Source organism: Culex quinquefasciatus, chromosome 3 (assembly GCF_015732765.1).
Source record: "Culex quinquefasciatus strain JHB chromosome 3, VPISU_Cqui_1.0_pri_paternal, whole genome shotgun sequence".
Taxonomy (NCBI): domain Eukaryota; kingdom Metazoa; phylum Arthropoda; class Insecta; order Diptera; family Culicidae; genus Culex; species Culex quinquefasciatus.
In genome coordinates, this window is record NC_051863.1 from 138804419 (window position 1) to 138830298 (window position 25880).

General features: G+C 38.7%; 1 protein-coding gene across 2 annotated transcripts; it reads left to right on the top strand.

Annotated features, from left to right (window-relative positions):
- Positions 1-1904: 1904 nt before the first annotated feature.
- LOC6034587 (protein similar) lies at positions 1905-24109 on the top strand. 2 transcript variants are annotated; one of them, XM_038264210.1, is made up of 4 exons: positions 1905-2392; positions 15065-17236; positions 17304-18290; positions 23161-23319. In XM_038264210.1, the coding sequence occupies exons 1-4, from the start codon at positions 2363-2365 to the stop codon at positions 23263-23265; spliced, it is 3294 nt and encodes a 1097-aa protein (XP_038120138.1). In that variant the 5' UTR covers positions 1905-2362; the 3' UTR covers positions 23266-23319. The 2 variants fall into 2 exon arrangements, with proteins under 2 accessions (XP_038120138.1, XP_038120139.1); XM_038264211.1 differs by lacking the exon at positions 23161-23319 and adding an exon at positions 23342-24109 and having other exon boundaries at positions 1907-2392.
- The last annotated feature ends 1771 nt before the right edge of the window (positions 24110-25880 follow it).

The following is a 25880-nucleotide window of genomic DNA, read 5'->3' on the forward strand; positions in this document are numbered from 1 at the left end:
ACGTACAATAAATGCTTGTTGTTATCAACCTAAACGCATATTTTTTCAATTATGAGTATAAATATAGCTGTTCACATGTTAAAAGTACCAAAAATGCTGAAGCCGTAAGAATTTATAATTAATCAAAACTATAGCTAATTGTACTTAACTGAAGCATCATAATTGCAGTTTGAAATGATATTGTATAATAATAAATCAATAACAAAACTTTTTTTTTTAAATAAACATGCGTGGTTTCATCAGCAACTGTAAACAAATCTATTATTTACTTTCGGTCAACCATTTATGTATTTAATATGGAAAATTTTGCATCAAGATTACTTTTTTTAATTATTTTTATGTTTATAGTGGTTTTTGAAACGTTTTCTCTGATCTTTTTCGGAAATAAATATGTTTAAATGTCTGTTAGGTTTTTTGTTGTTTAAAGCCAAATTTGTTAACAAAACATATTTGTTTATAATGAAAAGTGAGCAAAATCCATCTTTTATTCATTATATCTATCATTAGACCTACACCATGCATCAAAACATCAAATATCGGTTAAATTTGGTATAAAAATAACAGTTTGCCTATCCAGCTTTTTAAGCGAAAATGCCGTTCGAATGGTGAACGTCCGATATGTCAAAATCACGCAGTGGTACCAACATTACGAAAAAAGTGTGCCATGGCATGACAGCCGCATTTTTTTGTTCTAATGTTGGTGCTACTGCGCGATTTTGACATTTCGGACGTTCAACATTCGAACGCAATCTTCGCTTAAAAACCTGGATTATGGACCCGGGTCCACTATAGGAAAAGGGGGTCCATAACTTTTTTTTCAAATGGCTATTTTTCTCCTCAAAAACAAAAAACTGATGAAACAAATAGTCAAAATTGTTCAAAAGACTTTAGATTTCATTGCTTTGTACAAAGAGTTATGAAAAAGTGCTTAAAATATTGAAAATTTGTGAAAAATGTGCTTCGGCTCTACTAGGGGGTCCACTAATGGTTAAAATACCCTAAGATCCAGATTTGACAAACTTTAATTGATTTGGACTAGCTAAAGACTCTTTACGAAATCGATCTGGAAGCTCGGAATGACCAGGTTGGTTACAGTTCCTGTTATCTATAAAAAAAAAACCTCCCATTCATGCAAACCACGTGTGTCATCTCCCCAAGCTCAACGCCACGCCACGCGCTTCGGCACTTTCATTCCACGTAATTTCTGAATGTGCGTACGGATAGCGCGCGCGTTCCAAAAATGTGACTCGATTGCGTGTGTATTGGTGAGCGGAAGTTCGGATCGTTTCTCTCGCTCTTCTGTGGCGTCGGTTTTGCTTAAACTGAGCACAGGTTAAAATGCTCAAATGAGTTCGATATTTGGAGAAAAAGTGTTGGTAAAAAGGGGATTTGATTTTTTTTTTACTAGATTCAGACAAGATGTGTTGAACGTATAGTTTGATCTAAGGCAAAACTTTGAATTTTCAGAGTTTTATTTCAAATAGAATTTAGTGTATGTGCCAAAAGAGAAATCCAATTTGACGCCACAAGGTTGGTAACTCTGCGCGTCCAACATGGCGGCCGTCGCTTTGTATCGTCAGAGTACGTGAGAGTGAGAGCGGCGACGATTATTACGCTTTTGCTGGTGCAAATTTCAACTCGAACACGCTCTTAAAACGGCATTTCCATGTTAAAAATAAACGACATCGAGACGCGTTGAATGAAAAAGTTTCGAAAACGCCAAAATCCGAGTAATTTTCGACACTGCCAAACAATCGTGAGAAGCCCCGCGAACGTCAATCGCGCTCTCCCTCCCTCTCACTCTCCCTTTTCGTTCGATCTCTCTCATTCGTTCGACCGTTCGGTGCATGTGCGCGTTTGTGTTCGTGAGATCTCCCTCCCAGTCGCCCGACGTAATTTCGCCCCTTCTTGTTTTCGCCCGACTTGCTTCTGACTTTTCGCGGCCATGTTTGAGTACCGATTTTGACGACGGTGACGGCGGCAGTGCTTCGCGTTTTCCTCTCGCGCGCGTAAAAGTGACAATTTTTTGACATCCCCCGGTGGCAACACCGAACGGTGGAGGTCCCAGAAAATCCGTCCGTAAAGCGAGCGCGCGCGGCAAACGGATTTTGACAACAACAAGCCCGGAACTCCGGATTCCGGACGGGGTTGAAGAAAAAAAAAAGGTGTGTGTGCGTGCGCGTTTGCAAGAGGAAGCTTCCGCGGCGACGAGCGAACCCCAAGCAACGGCGCTTCTTCCCATGTTCGCACGGATCGTCCCGGACCTCCGACCAAGTGAAGCCTGAGAGGAACGAGCCCCCCCTCAACCCAGCAAGGGGAGCGTGATCCCGTTTGGCCAGCAGCCGGGTTCACCCCGAAAATTATGAAGAAAATAGTGCAACCCGTACGGAAGGTACGCCTGGGAAATTTCTGGCCCAAAGCCTACTCTTTGGGTTGGTGAAAATCGATCTCTCTCACGAACGTCGGCCAAAGTTGGCGATTGCATTTTTTCTTTTATTTTTTTACCCTCTTGCCTTTTCTATCCGTCTCTTTTCGTGGCTCCGATACAGCAACGGCAACAACATCGTCTGTTCATGTGTGTGTGTAAAATGGTGTGTTCGTGTTTGTGTTGACAGTGTGCCGAGCGGCGAGTTTTGCTTTGCCATCTCTGTCTGGCAGGAGCGATTCAAATTTGCCGGTGAGCGAGATAGCATGACCACATCGGCCAGTGTTGCCAGTGCCAGTGAAGTAAAACCCCGTTACCTGGACAACTTTGAGATTGACCAAATCATAGTGGTCGTGCTGGCTTGACGCATGTTGCTTTTGGCGGATCCGAAAGCACCCTAAAAGCAAAAAAAATATTTTTTGATGGGACCAGTTCAAAAAATCGTTAGTTATGCCGATACATAATTGGAATGGCGTTGAATGACGTAGGGGAACAGCATCTAACTCCAGCGTGCCTCTAATGTTGCCATATCAGCACTTTGGCGTTCAATTACAGCTCTTAAAGAGTTTTTTTCAACTGAAATCGAGTGATAAATAGCTCAACAGGAAGTGAGCAAGCATGTTTCTATTAACAAAATTTAAAAATCTATAATTGAAATTTCCCAAAACAAAAAAAAGAAAATAAGAAATTCTTAAATTCTAAAAAATCATAAAATTCTAAAACTACAAATAATTAAATTATTAAAGTGTGATATTATTCAATTAAAAAAATAGCTGGTACAAATATTTTTTTAAGTTTTTGTATTTTGAAATTCATTGATTTTTAAATTCTTTGATTCTTAAATTCTTAAATTTTTGAATTCTTTATATTCCAGATTTTCAGAATCTGGATTTTTTTTAATTTAAAAAAAAATAGAATGTTTAAATTTCGGGGTTTGTAAATTTCAATTTTCGAATTTCTAAGCATCAGATTTTTAAAACTTTCGAAAATTCATCTTATAATTTCTAAAAAAATTGAAGCTTCGAATTTATTTATTTTTTTTAGTTTTCGAATTAATAAATAGTCCAATATTAAAATTATTACTCAATTCTGCATCTTTTTTTATTTAGAAATTCAAATATTAAAATTTGTAGAAATTTCCTTTGTTATTTCTTAAAATGTTTGTTTTTCATATTTTTGAATTATTTGTATTGTGGATCAATTGGACAGCGTACTGGACTCACAATCCAGAGGTTGCTGGTTGGTTCAACTTGGTAAAGATTGGTATAGACAACATCTTTTTGCCTTCCTCACCTCACTGAGGCAAGGCTATAAAATCACTCGAAAAATGAACTTCTTAAATACACCTCCTAGATATACCTTCACGTATACCTATCGACTCAGAATCAAATTCTGAACAAATGTCTGTGGGGATGTGTGTAGACATGATTCTTTTTCCACACGATTATCTCAGAACTGGCTGAACCGATTTTGGCCGGATCCGCCTTATTCTGTTCATTTTAGGGTCCCCTAAGACCCTATTAAATTTTATTCTGTTTAATGAAGTACTTTTAAAGTTATGCCAAGAAAAAGTTTTTTTGTAGCTACAAAAAAGGGTGATTTTTGCATAACCTCAAAGGCCGGATCTTTTTGCTTACGCGCGAGAGTCGCGCAGCATGCGTAGGAATTTTGGTTTGACCACGCGGGGGATTGGCAGCCACACCCCCTTGCATTACAGACTGTCTAGGGGAAACAGACTGGCCGATGCAAAATAAATAGGCACTGGCAACGTATGTTTTGTGCTTGCAACACTGCCAGTTTTGCTGGGCGTAAAGGGCGTTTGGTGTCCAGCGCGTTTGGATCTGTCAAACATTGGCCAAACTGTTTCCTAGACAAACTGTACCTTGCATGCGTATCGCCCGGTTGCCACATTGCTTAAGCAGTGTCTGCGTCTCTTTTGGAAAAAATCTGTATTAATTATGTTGCTGCATCATTTTATCTCGACAAAGATTTACACGAACTTTTTACTGAAATATATAACTCATGGGACTTTTCTCCTTTATTTTGGAGAGTTGGTAAAAAAAAGAATTGAAAATTGCTGTTCAAGTAAAACCAATAATTATAAAAAATTAATGAAAAAAAATAAAAAAAAAGACTCTTAAATTAATTTGTAAATACAACCAAAAATACAACATGAATGCGAGGAAGGCACCAACCACCTTAAGGTGGATTAAGTAACGTTTTTTTTATTCCATTTCGATCAAAAAACTAAAATTTGTCGCAGTAATTTTGAGTTTTGACCCAGAAGGAGGGTAACCGTATAAATTAGAGCAACACATGTCACATGGTGAGAAACATTGGAAAGTGATAAACATTGAATAAAGAAGATAATTAGCGAAAAAATTGTGCACTGTATTCCGCCGGGGAATTGAACCCCGTTCTCACGGTATGAGATAGAACGGGGTTCAATTCCCCGGCGGAATACAGTGCACAATTTTTTCGCTAATTATCTTCTTTATTCAATGTTTATCACTTTCCAATGTTTCTCACCATGAGACATGTGTTGCTCTAAAATTTGTCCTTTTAATTGCAAGATTGTGCAATTTGAGATTCGGCGGGGATTTTCCATTTTATTTTATCGAATACAAAATTATTAAAACATATTTCAAACAAGAACCGCGCAAAAAAAAAAAAGTTAAACACCATTTTTCGTTTTTATTACTTTGAGCTGCGTAGCGCTTTCGTGACCCTTTCCTTGACCGTTTCTTGGACGGTATTTTTATATGAAGTTTTGCGTTCCTTCTGATCTGCGTATCAGCCTTAAAAACTTGATGTCCTTCTAAAAGCTAGTACGAAGCTCAGAAGGGACGCAAAACTCCATATAAAATACGCTTAAGAAACATACCAAATTTTGACAATTTTTGTATTTTTGAAATAAAAAAAGAAGGGAAAATTGTGATGCTTTCTAAAAAAAAACCTTTAAAAACGTGAAAACCAAATTTCGCTTCGTTTGATACCCATATTGCAAATTTGGAAAATTTTAGTATTTGAGAAAATTCGATTTTAGAAAGGTTTAAAAAATTAGTTACCGTTCGCTAATAGTAAGATTATCGTCGGTAGAATTATTGAAAGAACGATTATCGTTATCGTTAGACGCTAATATTATCGTCAATAATTTTATCGACCACGATAATAATATTGAATCTCTAAACGCAGAATCATATTTAAACAGCCAAAATTTAAAAGACGGAATTTGTTTTATGCTCAGTATAAATCAAAACAGAGAGAAAAGCCAACAAGAATATTTTTGAAGCAACGTTGCCAGATCAATTTGTGGGAGATCTGTATTTTTGCCTTCCTCACATTACTGAGGAAAGGCTATAGAATCACTCGAAAACTGAACTTCTCAATTAGACCTCCTAGACCCACCTTCATGTATACCTATCGACTCAGAATCAAATTCTGAGCAAATGTCTGTGTGTGTGGTGGGATGTTGATCAAAAAATTGTCACTCGATTATCTCAACATTGGCTTAACCGATTTTATCCGTTTTGGCATCATTCGATCCGTCTTGGGGTCCCATAAATCGCTATTAAAAATTATGCAGTTTAGTTAAGTACTTCAAAAGTTATGCTAAAAAAACGATTTTAGCAAAAGTCCGGAAGATTGTAAAAAGGGTGGTTTTTGTAAGAAAACCCGGCATGTTATACATTTTTAGAAAGGTATTTAAAAGACCTTTCCAACGCGTCCAAGACATTGAAGATCTGATAACCCTATCAAAAGTTATTAGCACTTAAGTGTTATTTACGTACTTTTTGGAAGCCGGATCTCAGATATTTTGATGAAAACGATGTCCGGATCTATTATGTGACATGCCGTTGAACAGGTAATCAAAAGACCTTTCCAACGCGTCCAAAACATTGAAAATCTGACAACCCTATCAAAAGTTATAAGCACTTAATTGTTATTTATACACTTTTTGGAGGCCAGATCTCAGATATTTTGATGAAAACGTTGTCCAAATATATCATGCGACCTATCTTTGGATAGGTAATTAAAAAGCCTTTCCAACGGGCACAAATTGAATTGGAGATTTGACTACTCTATCATAAGTTGTAAGCACATAAGTGCCCTGAAATATGAAGATCTGACTACCCAATCTTAATGAATGAATAATGAGTCAAATTGATAGAACACTTAAAGGTCCGCCCTATTTTGGATAGCATTACCTTTTAAATGTGATCCACCTAAGGGTGGATTAAGTAACGTTTTTAGAAAATAAATCTGTATTTTATCTGTATCTTGTCGAATTCGAAGCCATTAAAATACAGATTTATCTGTATATCTGGCATGGCTGGTTTGCAGGCAAAAACAAATAGTAGATTCAAAGTCTTTTGTTCGTTTTTCTTTTTTTTTTTTTTTTTGAAGTCTTGCTAGCTTTTGTGTTTCATATGTTTATAGGACCTTTTCAAAAAAAAAACTCTAGATATGTTGAAAAGACCTTTTCAAACAAAAACTACAAATCTTAAATCAAAATATTTCTAAATGTAAACAAAAAAAGAAATCCAACATTTAGAAATTTTACAGTACAAATATTCAAAACTTTAAAATTCAGAAGTTAGAAAATTCCAGATTTTTAATTCAGAAAACCCAAAAATTAAATTGAAAAATTGTTAACTTGAAATTTGTAAATGTAGGAAAGCGAAATTAACAAAAAACATAAAAAATCTAGAGGCTTCAAAATTAAAATACAGTTCGTAATCGTGGAGGCGTGGCTGAACGGTCACGGTGTTCGCTTTGTAAGCGGATGATCATAGGTTTGGTTTTCACATGACTCCAAAAATCGTGCCAAAAATGCTCCTAATTTGTATGATTTTTTTTTGTAAATTAAGATGCCGGCATTTAAGAATTTTGAAATCTTTAAATTTGAACAATTCAAGATTTTTAAATGCCAAAAATTATTTGAATTTTTAATTTAGTTATTTCAAAATTAATGAATTTAAAATTGAAGCACCCGTATCACTTTTTGAAAATGTTTAATGTTTGGTGATATTAAATTTCAGAATTTTTAAATATCTGGGTCTTGCCTTCCTCACCTTTCCGGGGAAAGACTATAACATCACTCGAAAAATAAACTCCTGAAAGATTGAAGATCTGACAACCCTATCAAAAGTTATGACTACCTAAGAGTTAATTATACATTTTTTCAAATTCGGATCTCAGATATTTTGATGAAAATGATAAACTATTTTGATGAATTGGTAGAACCCAAGATCCGAGTTCCAGACCGATTAGGCGGTTAGTTATTAAAATAACCAAGCCCAATAACCGAAACATGTTCTCATAATAACGAGAAAATAACGAGCTTTGATATTGCAATAACAAATCATTAATATAACTGTTATCCATTTGTTATTACAAGACCACATTTTTTCATGTTATTTTTAATGCAGTTTTCTGCTATTGGCCTTTGTTATTTCAACAACTGATCAGACCATCTCAATAACAACAATCAAGCATATTGTTATTGAGATGTTATTCCTGTCTGCTCGGGAGGGCACTTTGGGGGACTCAAAAATCCCTAAAGACGTCCGAAGAATTTGTAGTGATGCTAAAATGTTACGAAGACATCACTTAAAATCAATAACCATCGGGTTACAACTAACTAAAACAGTGTCTAACGAAAAAGTGACCAATCAAAGGTGGTTGAGTGTATAACTCTTGGGCATTGTGTGGTTTTATACCTACAATCGAATTTCATTATTGATGTTATCAAGAATCTTTGATACATATATAGAGTTTTTTTTAAAAGGTCCTATAAGCTATTGTGTTTCATATGTTTATAGGACCTAATCAAATAAAAGTCTAGATATTTAATGGTCGTTTTTAGCAATATACTAAAGCCGACTTATCATTAAAGTCAACTTTTCAACCAGAATTTAAATTTCATTCTGAACTGGCAACACTTTTCCAGTTATTCTTTTGTTCTACAATGTTAACGCTATCTCATTCCATTCAATTACAATCCCGCATGCTCGCTCTCTTTCACCACCGTCGAGCATGAATTTTCACTCCTTTTCACGCCACATTTTTAATTGAGTACAACCAGAGAAGAGCGAGAGAGGGGGATAAATAAAAACGACACTACGGTGGTGGTCGCTCGACTTGGTAGAACTTCAATGGGTATTGCTACTTGTGATGTTGCTAAATGTTTCGCTGTGTATAGTTTGCGCTCCAAAACTGATCGCGTCCCCACTACATGCGGATAGAGGAGATCAGAAAAGGTGGAATATGTCCTGATCAGTAGGCTGACTAGCTAAAAGGGTAGGCGTGCAAGTGTTTTGATGTTTTGGTCTTGTTCTCTTTGCATTAGTGCGAGAAAGGAAAAGTGATGCAGAGCAATCCATGGGAGTGTGTTTTCTTGTTGTGAATTCGAACTAACGTTGCATTGCTAAATAGTTGAAGGTTGTGTTGTGTAGGTCTCTGTGGTGACCGTTTTTGGTTCAGTCGCGTTGAAGATAGGTTTGGCGGAGGTCAGCAGTACGATGCCTCTGTGCTCTCTTGTTCTAAGCTTGCTGGTTTTCCTATCTAGTTAGCATAAGAGAGCACAGAGGCATCGAGTAGTCAGTGGTGGTCATGTGTGAGCGTAGGAAATGCCGATAAAGGGCTCCATGTAGCAGCAGTAGTGCTGCCAGTTGGGCTGGAATAATGGAATAACTCAACTCAGTAGAGATCTCATATCATACTGGTAACTCAACTTAATAGTGATCTTATTTCAAACTGGCAACTCAATTCAACGAAAGACTCATATCAAACTGGTAACTCAACTCAACGGAAGACCTAATAGAGATCTCATATCAAACTGGTAACTCAACTCAACGGAAGACCTAATAGAGATCTCATATCATATTGGTAACTCAACTCAACGGAAGACCTAATAGAGATCTCATATCATACTAGTAACTCAACTCAACGGAAGACCCAATATTGATCTCATATCATACTGGTAACTCAACTCAACGGATGACCTAATAGAGATCTCATATCATACTGGTAACTCAACTCAACGGAAGACCCAATATTGATCTCATATCAAACTGGTAACTCAACTCAACAGAAAACCTAATAGAGATCTTATATCATACTGGTAACTCAACTCAACGGAAGACCCAATAGTGATCTCATATCAAACTGGTGACTCAACTCAACGGAAGACCTAATAGTGATCTCATATCATACTGGTAACTCAATTCAACGGAAAACCTAAAAGAGATCTCATATCAAACTGGTAACTCAACTCAACGGAAGACCTAATAGAGATCTCATATCATACTAGTAACTCAACTCAACGGAAGACCCAATAGTGATCTCATATCAAACTGGTGACTCAACTCAACGGAAGACCTAATAGTGATCTCATATCAAACTGGTAACTCAACGAAAGACCCAATTGTGATCTCATATCAAACTGGTAACTCAATTCAAAGGAAGACCTAATAGTGATCTCATATCATATTGGTAACTCAACGGATATCAAATGGAGATCTTGGATCAGCTCTACAATGCTGGAGCAAGCCTGATGAAAACTACAAGTCGCAACCCCAGTCCAATAAGATCATGTGAACCAACCAACAGCAAACAAAAAGCAACTCCAACCAGCAATACTGTACCCAAACCTCGCAGGCAGTGGCGCTCCAAGCCGAAACACACACACACATGCACCGTACCCTGCAACTGGACGCGCAGCGGCTGCACCAAAAACATATCATTCAGCAACGTGCAGAGCAACAACAACAACAAGCCCAACGATTCCGCAGCTTTCCCAAAAACGGTCTGCCGCCTGGCTTGAACACGTGTGCGCCTGTATGTGTGGTCGTGTACCGAGCATAAATACCGCCCTGACAACGTACAGCCCGCAACATGCTATGCTATTATTCAGCAGAAATACCGCACCACTACAACGGCAACGGGTAGTCACACAACTACAGACGCAAGAGTTCCATAGCGGTTTCACCGCTTGCGACTCGGAACTAGGATACACCGAGGCTAGCAGCGGCAGTGTTGTATCGGAGTGGCTACGAAGAACCCCGAAAAAAAAGAGCGCCAATGAGTTTGTAACCTTTGTGCAGGCTAGAACCCCTTGAAGAGTCGAGCAGGGCGTTATCGAGAACAGGCGACGCCGCCGCGCAGCGATCCGGGTAATTATTTCAGCAACTGTTGCGAATTCTTCAGCAGCAGACCCCCTTCTCAACCAACTTATCATTCGCGACGCGTAGTTCTGGGTCTGGTCGCGCGCGTCGTACGACGACGACGACCGGTCCGCGTATGTGTGTGCGGGGCACAAGCTATTGCGTCATGCCCCCGCGCGCATTTTCAGCTCATGTCAGCAGAACAGTCGAGACAATGAACGGCAAGAGCCAATTTTGACAAGTGGGTTGTGTTGGGTTGTTGGATATCGTCGTGCAGCTTGCAGTTTATCGGAGTTATTATCACTCGCTGGCGAAGGAGAAGCGGCATGAAGCGTTATATAGTCCTTTCAGCTGCGATGTGAACCCCGTGTGTGTGGAGAGCACGAGAAGAAGCGCAGCCGTCAATTGAGTTGGGGTACTGTCATCGCTCGGATTGCCTTTCGCTCATTTAATAATTCAGCAACGAGAGATGTGTGTAGCATCTCTCTGTGGGCCACTTTCGGAAGAAGTGCCCACAAAAGTGCAGCAACAGCAGATGAAGACCCGGCGTGGAAGCGCAGTGACAGATTCGTGGCTTATCTTCTGGTACCGGGAGACACACAGCCAGATAACCTACAATTTTATCTGCTACTTCGGCTGCTCTGCATATGTGTCTCACGCGCTCTGTCGCGCGGATACTTTTTTCGGGGAGAGAGTAGTGCGTGTGTGTGTTCACAAAGAGTTCAAGTGTTCTACGCGATGCTGCTACTTGGAGCAGGAAGCAAACTTTCAAAGTGAAAAATGTGTAGTGGGAGCGTGAATGGAGTGGAGTGTGGATACTTTCCCTTTCATGCTTCCCGAGTTGGGTTTTTACTTTTAGGATTTATCGCTTTTAAAGACTTCTGTGTTTTTAACTAGAACAAAAATACTTATGTTATCAATTGGTGCTACGTTGCTGAATCACTTATTACATTCTTTAAGAAATCAACCTAGATTCTAAAAGCTTTTACCATACATTGTTGTCAAGTAATTGTGTAAACAGATAAAAAAAACGATAATTCAATGCCAATGTAATCACGATTATAATTCATGGCCATTAAAAATGTTTGCGTTTTTTCCAAACTGTAAAACTAAACAATTTATTTATACAAAGTTTAAAAAATAATCATTACATTTTCTGAGCAGCTACCAATCGACTTAACAAATTTTCTTTAAACGAAATTTTGAAAAAAGCCTAAAATTTTTATTTGTCCTCTTTTCAGAACAAATTGGAGTAGGAGAAACATAAACATTAAAAAAATGTATTTCTCCAGATTATTTTTGATGAAGCATAAATTGAATATATTAAATATTACAAACTATACTTTCCCATAATGTCAATGCCGGCCAGCGGGTGTTGCTAAGATAGTACATATGATAAAACATTTTTAGAATTGTGAGAACGTTGATAAAAAATATTTAAAAAGTTGGCTAGGGATGCTAAAGTTTTCGTCCAATCTAGCTCATAATTGGGATTTAGAATCCCGGAGAATATTTTTTTTTTAACTTTTACAAGCTCACTTAATCGATTTCGCATATTTTTGGCACAGATTCTTAATTTACCTGAAGAATCAAAGTAAATAGTGTCATCTAAGTTTAAAATAAACTCTTTTTCCTCGTCACCCTAATACGCATTCGCATGGAGATGGTAATCTTAGCGGGTTGCAGACTGGATTTCGTCATGTATATAAGTATATGTGATAATTGCCCCCAGCCCAGGTTGCTTAGATATTGATTTAAAGAAATCAAAACCAATTGTACCAGAATAGGACAGGCAACACCATAAAAGCCACCAATTGGGTCCTAAAATTTGTGATATTATTGTTCACAACGATAAAGCTTATTTTTCTGAGTACAATGACACTTTGTATGTCGGCAACGAATTTAAAACTGCTTAATTTTTAAATCAATTTAAAAAAAAAAATAACTTGGCGGTTCTTCTTGACGGGAAAGGTTCTGCTTGACAGCTCGTTCCAAGGAAAACATAGTTCGAGCCAAACATTTCATTAGGGCACAAAACCAAAACGTAAACATTCGGGATTATTCCACTATTCCATTCATTAGTACACTCCCTACATGCCCTTCAAGAATCAGATTGATAGCAAACAATTTCCTATTGAAAATAAAATCAAAAAACACAAAAGGGCACATAACAATGTTCACTCCAAACCAAACAAAAAGTTCAAATGTGCCCTTTTATTTTTCGTTAGTTTTTCGTAGTTGAACTTTGTGTGTTATAATGTAAACTTTTTATACATTCTTAACACTAATTCACTTCAAAACAAAGTTTGGTTTACTGTTCATCAAAGATTTCTGCAGAAAAAAATTCGTCGAAATACAATATTTAATACGGCCGGGACCGTGGTGTAGGGGTAAGCGTGATTGCCTCCCACCCAGTCGGCTTGGGTTTGATCCCAGACGGTCCCGGTGGCATTTTTCGAGACGAGATTTGTCTGATCACGCCTTCCGTCGGACAGGGAAGTAAATGTTGGCCCCGGACTAACCTAAAGGTTAGGTCGTCAGCTCAGTCCAGGTGTAGGAGTCGTCTCCCTGGGTCCTGTCTCGGTGGAGTCGCTGGTAGGCAGTTGGACTAACAATCCAAAGGTCGTCAGTTAGAATCCCGGGGTAGATGGAAGCTAAGGTGTAAAAAGAGGTTTGCAATTGCCTCAACAATCAAGCCTTCGGACACTTAGTTTCGAGTAGGAATCTCGCAATCGAGAACGCCAAGGCAATGCTGTAGAGCGAATAATTTGATTTTGAATACGGCCCCGCGGCTGCTGTTCAGCACACTTTCTAAGTGTTTTTTTTATGTTTCACATACCTTATCTACACTATTCGATTACAAAACTTCCACTGAATTCCTCATTATTTCTAACTGAACAAAAGGGCCCATGAATATCATTCAAAACATCAATCTGGTGACAGCATTTGGTGTTCAGTTCTCTTCGAAATTGCAGGGCCCATTATGAACAACAGTTGGAACGTTAAAAGGGCCTAATAACGAGATTTTTTTTTTTAAATTATGAGTTTTATTGCGAAAATCAACAAAAATTAAGAAGCATTAAAGCAGAGTTGAAGATAAAAATGTGTTTTATCGCATCATCAGCAAAAAAGTTGTTCACATTTTGCAAGCGATTTTTCCTAATCGCGGTTTTTGGTTTTGTGCATTTATGAAATGTTTGGCTCGAGTTGATCCATCGAGAAAATGCAGCAAAAAGAATATGATCCGAGATGGTTGTTAATCGCGTTAAAGCGATTAGGAGCACGGGAAATGTTTATGCTTGACTTACTAAGAGAAGGGTATCGTAACCGCAGGCTCTTTTCCCAACTCTATTGTGGGGAACCTAACACCTCATTCTAAATGACAACTTTGAATGAATTGTTTAGATAACTTTTGTAATTCCATTTGTTAAAAGAAGTATTTTTTTATAAATTTCATTGAAGTTCTCATACTTCAGAAAGGGATGCAAGAATTTAAAATAATTTCATTTTTAAATTATTGAGTGCTGCATTCTTGATCACTAGTAAGTTTATATCGAAATATTTGGGTAACAATAATGTAATAACCAAAATAAAATTCTTATTTCGAGCTTGAACTCTGTAAAAACATGCCAACAATATAACAAAGTTTTTAGGATGAAACCCGATATATTAAATCCGTATAAATTATTCAATAGGGCATATCTCGGATTAGTTTTCAAAAAGACGTAAGAGCCATTGGTAAACAAAGCCCTTTTGCACTGGTATTCGACCAGGGGGATGCTAAAGGCAGCCATCTTGGGGGTTGAGATTAATATCACGCGGAAACTGCGCACAGTAAAAACAAAAATATTTTTTTATTAATTTTTTTTTTTTATAACATTAATTCTGATTTACTGTAGTAAAAGTCAAAATACACAGTACTTCAAGTTTTCGTACTTTTTTACAGTTGATTTGTTTTGGTTCCGTAATGAACAGCTGTTCTTTTGTTCTGGCTTTGTTTTGGTGCCGTAAATGACAGTTCCCTTTTTTCTGGTGCTGTTATTGACAGCTGGTGATGGCTGCGGTCGAGCTGCCTGTAGTGAGATATAGATGTCGACCTATTTACTAAAAAACAATTTCATAAATGCTTGAAATTGTTCTTCTACACGTCCTTCAAGTTCTCTAAACTAAAAATATATGAAGTGTTGTTCCAATTTGCAGAAAGGAAAAATTTAGGATAGCCCAAACCAAGCGTTTAGTGCGTAAACTGCGGTGGGAACCCAACAGCAAATTTGCGAAACTGTACCGAATCGCTTACCTGTCATATCTAGGAACTCATCCTTGCATGCTGATGATGCAATCGTTCCGTGTTCAAGAAATGGTTCAAGAGAGAGAGAGAGAGATCGATTTTCGCCGAGCAATAATTGTTCATTACATTACAACTTGGCATTCTTATACAAAGATCTAACCTTCTTCCTCTTCCCGCCGTCAGGTATACGGATCGAGCACACAAGCAACCATTCAGCCACAAACCCAACAGCAACAGCACCAGCAGCACCCCCAGCAAAGCACGATGCAGATGAACGCGGTCCGGAAGATCAACAGCCTGCTGCAGAGCGGTGCCGTCAGCGTGACCGGCATTCCCGGCAACCAGCCCCGGATGATGCAGAAGAAGCCGCTGAACACGCAGCAGACGAGCGTCTCGATCACAACCACCAACAGCTACGTGTCGAAGCAGCAAAAGTGTTACGTTTGTGGCGATAGTGCGGGGATCAACGCGACGTTGCTGACGGAGGCGTCGACGGCCACTTCGCAGACGGAGTTTACGTCGAAGATTGCGAAGATCGTGGGGGAGGGCTACATGGTGATTATCGGGACGGACGATGTCGTTTGTCGGCGGTGCATCACGCTGTTCAATCAGATGGACAAGCTGGAGACGGACCTGGAGCACGTGCGGAACACGTTGACCAGTTATATTCACAAAAAGTATAACATCTTGGATGACGACCCGGGAATAGCACCGCCACCGGCAAAGATTCAGAAGCTTGGCGGGGGTGGAGTTGGTACGGCAGCGACGACGTACAGCATAAAAACGGTGAACGACTCGGGCCAGGAAGCGATAAACTCTTCGGGCAAGCTGTCGGATCTGAACAATAGTTCCGCGATGGACATCGAGAGCCAACTGTCGAACATGTTCGACAAGCAGCCCCAGCAGCAGCAGATTGTAACACAGCAGCAGATTCAGCAACCACAGCAGCAGCAACACATCCAGACGACAAACAACGGGGCGAACATCGTGAGCAGTACGGCACCGCCGACGACCGCGACGATCCGTCGTAACCCAATCAAAATGTACAAGTGCATGTCGTGCGACTTCAAGACGCAAGATTTGACCCAGTTCCAGCCGCACTACGAGCAGTGCAAAGGAAACGCCAACCAGCAACAGCAGCAGCAGGTGACGAATCCAACGGCTACGGCCACGACGACGACCTCTTCGGCGTACCGCTGCAAGCTGTGCAAGAAGATCTTTGCCTCGGTTGCACTGCTCAAGCAACACAACGCGCTGGAACATCAGCAGAATGTCGTCCAGCAACAGCAGCAACCGACTGAGATCAAGATCATCGATCAGCAGGGCGGCGCGGGCACGACGATAACCCAGCTGTTTGCGTGCAACATGTGCACGTACAAGACGCCGGACAAGCAAAACTACGACGACCATCTGCGCAAGCACATCAAGCTGAAACCGTTCAAGTGTCGCGTGTGTCTGATGCGGTTCGAAACCCGCGAGCAGGCCTCGATCCACGCCAAGAACCACCAGCCCGACTACTTCAAGTGTGGCATCTGCAACGTAACGTTCAACAAGCGTGAGCTGCTCATGAAACATTTAGAAACGCACGAGAACGTGAAAAAGCACGCCCCGGTGCAAAAACACACCTCGATCGCGTCCGTTCAGCAGTCCCAGCAGCAGCAGCAACAACAGCAAATCATCCACCAGCAGCAACCTCAGCCCCAGATTCACATCAAGAGCGAGAGCATGCCAGTGGTGAACCAGGTGGCCGATTCGTCCACCCAGAAGCTGCTGCAGGCCTCGATCGACGAAGCGCTGCGGGACACGATCGGCGAAACGATCGACGCCAAGTCGATCCAGTTCCACTCGTGCAACACCTGCTCCCTGACATTCCTGAACGAGAAGCTCTACAGTCAGCACATGAAGATGCACCAGGGTGGCGCCGTCCACACGCCCATCTCGACGATCGGCACCGCGCCGCAGCCCACCACGGTCACCACCAGCAAAAAGATGGTCAACGCGAACGCGGCCGCACTCAACAACGGCCAGCAGGACCAACAGCAGCAGCAGCAGCAGCAACACAAGCTGATGGGCGCCGGGACGTCCGTGAGCTCAGGAGCGACCCTGACCACGAGCCATAACAGCAACACCATCTCGGACGGGGACCTGGAGAGCATCTTCGAGAAGATCCACTCGGACAAGAGCGAGGTGAACGCGGCAGGTGGTGGAGGTGGCGGAGAGATGGTGATTACGAGCCAGGACAATGCAACCGGAAACATCACGTACAGCATTACGCTGGCGCAGGGACAGGACGGAGGGCAGACGCAGACGTACGTCCAGCAGCAGCAGCAGCAGGATGGCGGCGACGGTAAAATGGTGAGTTTGGCATTTACGAGTTGCATTTGGAGTTGCTAATGTCGCTTATCCTCTCTCTCTATTTCAGATCCTCCAGAACCAAGGTCCGATCGATATGCCAACGCTCGACCAGGGTGAAGACCAACAGCAGCAGCAGCAGCAGTCCAAGCAGGACCAGCAGATGAACATGCCCGTCAGCATGCCCAGCTTGGACGACGACGGCGAGCAGTCGCAAAACAGTCAAAACTCGAACGCCGAGGGAGTGCCGCTGGAGCTGGAAGGCATGCAGGACGAGAACGGCCAGCAGATCAAGTTTATTTTGAACGAAAACGGGCAGATCTTGCAGCTGGACAATCACATCTTGACGACGGACGCCGACGGAAACCAGATTCTGGTTCAGGGCGCGGACAGTGAGCACATTCAGCAGCTGCTGCAGGGCGTCGGCGTGTTGATGCAGGGTGGTGAGGGACTGGGCGAGGGTGAAACGCTCCAGATGATCGGCGGAGATGGCCAGACTGGGCAGATGATTTTAGTTCAGGGCGCCGATGGGCAGGAACAGCTGATCGATGCTTCGCTGCTGAACGCCGACGGAAACATTGTAATCCAGCAATCTCAAGAGGGCGAACTGAACGCCGAAGGGACTCACATTACGACCGAAGACGGCCTCCAGATCCCGGTGTCGTTCACCACGTCCGGCGAGGTAGACCAAGAAGGCAACCTCACGGTGGCAATGTCCGGCGGTGAAGGCGGCGAGCAGCAGATCCAACTGCAGCTGCAGCAAGCCGAAGGTGACGAACAGCACCAGCACATCGAGGGCGTCGACGGTCAGCAGCACGCCATCCTGACCGAGGGCGGTCACATCATTCTGCACCAGCAGCAAGATCAGCAGAAACAGGACGACGAAGCGACGGACGAGACCGGCCAAGCCCAGGCAACCGCCCAGACCACCTCGAGCTCAACGACCGGCAGTAGCAGTGCGGCGGCAGCGGCCACGACCTCGGCCAGCGGCGCCGACGAGCAGGGAATGTTCAACTTTGATGAACTCATCCAGCCTCAGGTGGTAATCAAACAGCAGGTAAGGCGAGATTGATTCTAAGACCACACCAAACAAAACAATCGCAAGTACATTCTGTTTTGTGTTGTTTTGGATCTTTGTTGTATAGTAAAGAAAGAGAGAGAGGGAGAAAACCCGGAAAATTTGAAGGAAATGCTTAAGAAATTGTGTTTTTCTTTTCGCGAACCTCCCTCATTTTTAATTAATTTGAACACATTAATTTAAACGCACTTGTAGTAGCAACACACGTTCTGTAGATGACTTTGTTTAACCCTCCTCCCCGCTCGTTTGAGACCCCGAAAACCTGATCGCTGAAACCCAGTAACACACACAAACCCACACATGTAAGCGCTGCACCGCCCCCAAAATCGTGTTAAATCCTTACACTAAAATAGAGTTGAATAAAATGGAGACCCGAAAAAAATCAAGTTACTGTTTTTTGGTTAGGAGAGTAAACACCTAAGTTAAGGCACACTTTGAGAGTGAAGAGGACAGCATACAAAATAAAATCTAATTTAATCGATAGGACGGTAACACGCGCATTAGGAAGCAAAACAAAAAATAGTTTATTAGTTCTAGACAGACAAAAGCAGCAACTGCTGCAGCAGCAGCAGCCAGTTGAATTTGGTGTAAAACTTGAAATTACTTTCTTTTTTTTTATCAATAAAGATTTCAAAAAGGTACACCACAAAAAGGGTTTGGTTTCTGATTCTGTAGTTTGTTCTTTTCTGTGACTCAACCCCCCGGTTGGATGTTCGAACTGTTGTAGATTTGGTTCACCCCTTTCCCCATCTCTTCTGTGTTGCACACATCCGAACGGTCCATTTGTTTTCTGCATGTCTTTGGTGTCCTTAAAATTGCTAACTCGATGTTTCACCGTTGAGAAAAAAAATCGTCCAAAGTCGTTCTCCTAACATTGCCATTATTTTCTGATTAAAAACCGACAAATCTTCATTAAATTCCACAAATCTCTATTTTACATACGTCGACGTTCAGCCGAATGTTATTAGCTAAGTACGGATCTCAGAAGGAACGCGGTCAAGAAAAGCTGCGCATTCTTTTACTGAAAATCAGACAACTTGGGAGCATTTTTGGAGTCACTTTGGATAATCGGTCCATAGGAAGGCGACCTATGGAATGTTAACATTAACCTAAACATGTTAACATTAAGTTGAAAATGAAATTTCCACTGAATCCGCTTTGTAAATGCCGGCCCCGATACTCTTCACGGGTGTTCCCCTCAGGAACAGGGAAAGATTTACTTTTTTTGTTGATAATCGACTGAAAACAGTTTTAAAAATTTTCAAAATCTCTAGATTTTCTATTTTTCAAGTGGTTAAATTTTTAAACTAATTTTTTTTTTCATTATAAAGTTTTTGAATATTTATTATACCTATCATATTTATTTTTTGCAATTTCTGAATTTTCTAATTTTTCAATTATAAAATTTTGGAATTTATGAATTTTGGAATTTTCGAATTCAAATTGATTTGAATTTGATTTTAAAAATATATGAATTTTAGAAATACATTTATTCTAAAACTTAATAATTTTTAAATTATAAATGGACTTCGAAAATTAAAATTTTGTTATATTCTAAAATTTAATAATTTTAAAAATTATAAAATTTAGTTTTAAAATATTTTTTTTATCTTAAAATTATTAAATTTTAGAATAAATGTACAATAGTTGTTCGGTAACTGAGCGTTGTTTAACTGGGCTGCTTTTTAACTGGGCGCTCGATAACTGGGCTGTAGCCCAGTTAAAAAGCAGAAAAACGTCAAATAACCAAAACAAACCGAAATGTCCGAGGGGTTATTGGATGCCAAAAGCCTGTTCAATAAGGCTGGTACAAATATTTTTAAAAGTTTTGTCACCCCCTTCAAAATTGGCCCGAAAAATCAGGGGGCAAAAAAAATATTTTTACAAGAAAATTTCAAAATTTCAATGAAAATTCAAGTGCAACCAGCTGAAATCAAATTAAAATACATTCTCCTGCGTTTAAAATCATTTTTAGCATGTTTGGGTTTATTAAAAAATCTTAAGATTTATTGAAAATTTTCGATGCAAAATCTTTTTTTTCGATAAAATTTATGTTTTTGTGAGATCTCAGATATTTTGAAAACTGCAGGCCAAGGATTGATACCTAAGAGCATGCAATGGTACTGACCTTGTTGCGTGCTCTTCGGTTGACGTCCACGTAAGGAACATCCTGGAAGGAGCGTAACTAACTACATCCGTAGTTCTGTTAGATCATCCGAATTATCTTGATCAGAACAGTATAGCTCTGGTTCCTTGCGAGTGTCCTATTTTCTTACCTCCACGTTGGCTTGGTTTTCATGATGACCTAGCTGGTGGCCTGTGGAAACGGATCGTAAACCTTTGACCACCGCGGGTCAGAGTCGAGACGGCTAAAAGAAAGGGGCGCAACAATGTGGGAAAGGGAAGTAATTTGTGATTGTAGACGGTATTGTTTCGATTCGCAGTATGTTGAGTCAACTGCTGTGGATGTACCTGAAACATCGCACAACGGGGTTTCTCTTCTTTCCATTTCAGCTAACAGCTATCTTCTGTTTATTTTGTTTCACTGATTTTCTAAAACGACTTCTGTTTACTGTCCTCCATTTGATTTCGATTTTACTTATTTGATTCAATTATTTCTCAACGCTTTTCCACTCTATTTTACTAATTGATGCTGCTGTAATAAACTGTCTGCTTTCCCTTAATTTGGCAGCGATGTCAATTTTGTTTATCATGTGCCTTTTCTTTATTTATCGATTTGAATAATTTCTCATCTTCCCTGTAAATTGCCCTCAAAACAATCTAAGCTTGTTTGTTACCTCTATTTATTAACTATTGTTAATTTCTTTACCTACTTCATAAATTACTATCTTTCTTTTACTATTGATTCTTTACATAGTATATTTCCTTCACTGTCCATTGTTTTGAAACTTCACCTTTTTCTTAAGCAAGTGAGGTTCGAGCCCTTACTCAATTTATGGAATGATTAAAGGATTGACACAAATATTACTATTGTACTTTTGAAAAACTTTTCTAAAATGCTTAGGACCAAAATATTGTAACAAAACACCGCGACAAAAGAAATAGCAACAGATAAACGCGACTCAACAATAGGGGAGATTTCAGGAGAAAACAATACACAGTAAATAACAATTAGTTTTTGAATTCAAACTAAAAATCAAACAGTTTTTGCTTAAATGAAAATTGGTAGGCACACTATAAATGGTTAGGCGCTTATACTTACATCAAACCCTACGTAATGTACCACCCCCGGCCGAGTTAAAATGCGTAACCGGAAAAGAAGGTGTGCATACCTGGCACGAACACTCAAAGCGTGTTCTAGCGTGTTGCTCGTACTGACTCAGAGCAAGGGTGAGATGTAGGTGTAAGGGCAGTGCGTGTTCGTCGGGAACCTGGTGCATAAGATCGGTCAAGGCCCGTTCTTACACTGAAAATTGCGAATTGCGAATTGCGAAATCTCAGATATTTTGAAAACTAATGATTGCAAAACAACTGAACTAGTGTAAAATGCATTTTAAAACACTTTTTTCATTTAAATGGCTTGTTATTTAAATTTTTATATTTTTTTATTTTTTTGCCCCCCCCCCCTTGACCTCGGTCAGGGCCGAGTGACAAAAACTTTTTAAAATATTTGCATCGGCCTAAATAAAAAATACTTTTTTCAAACTTTTATTTAATTTCAAGTCACAATTGAAGAAATATGAAAAGCAAGCATTGTAAATAAAATTGAGTAACTTTAATGTTTATATTTCATCAGGAAATATGCATCGGTGGTCCCCTCGTTATTTTTCGTTCAGCCCAGTTAGCGAGCAGCATTCGGTGACTGGGCTACGTTCTCAGCCCAGTTACCGAACAACTACTGTATTTGTAAATTTTCGGAATTTTTAAATATCTGAATCTTGTCATTTTTTTATTATAACATTTTTGAATTTATGGTTTAATTAAAAAAAAATTGAATCTATTATTTTTTAATTGATATTCATTGAATTTATGTGTTTTTTTTTATTTTTGAATTCAAATTAATTTGATTTATTTTTTTTAATATTTTAATTTCAGAATTTTTAAATTATTGAATTATTATTTTGATTTAATTTAAGGATTTGCAAATTCCTACTTTTTTAAAATTCTGAGTTCCAAAATTTTATAATTTAAAACTTTAAGATTTTCATTATTTTAAACTTCAAGATTTCAAACATCAAATAATTAAAAATAAAATCATCCAAAAATTCGTAAACTCAGAAATTAAAAAAAAGTTGGAATTTGAAAGTCCTTAAATTAAATCAAAATGATGATCCAATAATTTAAAAATTCTGAAATTAAAATATTCTAAAAACTAAATCAAATTATAATTAGAATTCAAAAATTCAAAAAATCATAAATTCAATGAATATTAATTAAAAATTCTAAAAACCAATTAATGTTTTAAACTGTTACAATACATAATTTTATTTATGATTTTGTGGATTTCAAATATTTGCCTGTATGATTTTTTTAAATTTTAAAACGAACTTCCCTATTAAATTGCTCAAAATTACGCTTTTTGAAAATTCCCATTTTTGGACATGTTTCAGATGACAATAAATGCTGTGGCAGTGCTGCCATTTTTTCGAAAAAACAAGATTTTTGATAAATATTGAGAAGAATCGAATAGTTTCACAAAAAAAACCAAAAAGGAGTCAGTTGTAACATAATACTAACAGATACATAAGCAGCACGTATTCACACTCTTTTTCCATCATTTGGTCCTACTTTTTATTGCTGTTCTTTCGTTTTCCGCAAATGCTTTTTTTTCTTTCTTTTTTTCCTTTCTTTCTATCTCCCCGTTTGAATTGGATTTTGCACTTGAAAGCCAACGGCAACTGCGGAGTCGAAATCCGGCGATGACAAGGATGACCTTACAAAATCAGAACAAATCGATGACAGTAAGGTTCAGGACCAAACCCCAAAACCATAACGTTCTTCCTTGCTTGCTTGCTGATCACCATCACCAACTGTTCGGTCTCTTGTGCTCTGTTTCTTCCCTCTTGCAGCCACCCCCATCGGCCCAGTAAAAGAAGGAGTAAAAAGGGGAGCATCTTATCGAGTTATTCGGACTCTTCGATCCAGAGTTTTAGAAAGGAAGCGTAGAACTTAAGCTAACTGCACTTTGCTGATTGACGCAAAATAAAAAAAATTGTACATAATGATTTTCTAGCTGTAAATGGTTGAACACAAAAAATAGTAGATCAAACGAAACAAACAAATAATTATTACGGCTCATGCTTGTAAATACAAATAGTTACGGAAGATTTTAGAATACCTACTTATACAAAAAAAAAACAATTGAAGATTTAGAAATAACCAGCAAGATTGATTTTTTTCTTTGAAATTTGAATTGTATTTTTCACGTAATTGCATCGCCAAACCTGTTAATTTACAAATTATACCACAACTCGTCTTATAAGAAACACAACACAAACACTTTTGCATTAGTCCTTAATCCTACAACACACGCGTTTCGGCAAGCCTCATTTAAGAATAAAACGCGAACGAGAGAGAGAGAGAAAATGTTTTATAATAAAAAAAAATGATGATGAAGAATAACGGCTAAGTGATAATTAATAAGAAATAGTGACTATAATTATGGTACTCCCTACACAGACACACATACACAATACTGATGCTATTTTAAAGTGAATAATTTTTAGGACTTAGATTTACTGGAGAAAAAAAATGCAGCCACTATTATCAGAAGAGAACGAAAGAAAGAGAGGAAGTGGATGCAGCAAACAGAATGAAATTCAAATAAACGTTAAATCAAAGCGACTGATTTGGAGGTTTATTCAACAAAAATAAATCGAAGAAAAATATCACATCCTTGTTACTCCATTTGACAAAGGCGCACATTAAACCATAAAATGCGATTTTGACCCCTCATTTTATCATTTTTTTTAATCATCCGTTTGTTCCCTTGGAAATTGTTTATAAGAATCACTCAAAAGCTCAGGGTTATTAGATATTCGCGGAAGCTTTCCGAATTAAAAAAAAATAAGACTCATTCCTTCCCCATTGTATTATTGTATTCATACAAAAAATATGAAGAAAAATAAAATTTTAAAATTTAAGAATGCAAAATAAAAAAAGGATTCAAAAAATAAAAATACAAAAGATTAAACATTCAAAAATATAAAAATGTAAAAATTTTGAAATGTTTGCCTTTCTCACCTTACTGAGGAAAGGCTATAAAATCACTCGAAAAATGAACTTCTTAATTCGACCTCATAGACCCACCTTCACGTATACCTATCGACTCAGAATCATGTTCTGAGCAAATGTCTGTGTGGATGTGTGTAGGTGGGTGGACAAAAAAATTGTCACTCGATTATCTCCGGATTGGATGAACGGAATTTGACCGTATTAGTCTCATTCGATCCGTCTTGGGGTCCCATAGGTCTCTATTTAAAATCAGCAAGTTCAGTAAAGTGCTTCAAAAGTTATGCTAAAAAAACGATTTTGGCGTATGTCCGGAAGATTGTAAAAAGGGTGGTTTTTGCAAGAAACCCTATCTATTACATCATTTTCAGAAAGGTATTAAAAAGACCTTTCCAATGAGCCCAAAACATTGAAGATCTGACAACCATTTTGAAAGTTATTAGCACTTAAGTGTTATTTATACACTTTTTGGAGGCCGGATCACAGATATTTCAATAAAAATGATGTCCGGGTCCATCATGCGACCTGTCGTTAGTTAGATAAAGACCTTTAAAATGAGCCTAATACATCGAAGATCTGACAATCCTTTTGAAAGTTATTAGCACTTGAGTGCAGGGTGGCCACCTCGGGGAAAAACTCGGGAATTTATTCCACAGGGAGAAAACCGGGAAAAACTCGGGAATTCGACTGACAAACCGGGAATATTTTAAGTTTAGTTTAAATTCGACAAATTCATCTTAAATGACTTCAATGTATACTTTTCTCTATTAGAATATTATTCTAGTTATTCTAAATTAAGAATTCGGGAAAATAATATTTAAATTTGTGTAATACTACTAGGCTTTGGTTGTTTTTTTTTCTGTTGAGTATTCCATGATATATTTTTTTGGCGAGGGGGGAGAAGCAACTACGATTACCACTACACCACCAGCCCCGTTTTAGAAAACAAATGTTTGATAAGCTGCAATTTTTCCGATCAAGTTTGCGTGTCAATAGAAAATTTACTCAGCGTTATGATTTTTGTCTTATTTCCATAAGTATTGAATTTCATAAGCAATTTATTTTTATTTTTTTATGTATTTCAATATCAACTTGAGTGTACAGTAGCCAAGGAACCTGCCTTATGTTTTTTTTTTTTTTTGTAGATAGTAGTAACTTTAGGGAATAAATAACCGATAGTTCGCATAATTCGAAAATACTAAAATTTGCGTACCGAAAATCGTGGTGCAAAAAGCTTAGCTTGATGTGCACCGTTAATAATAAAAATACAGTTCAGACTCGATTATCCGAAGGCCTCAGAAAAAATATAAATATTGAAATAAAAAGCCACAGTTTCAACATTTCCATGGAAAAAGTGTTTTAAAATGCATTTTACAC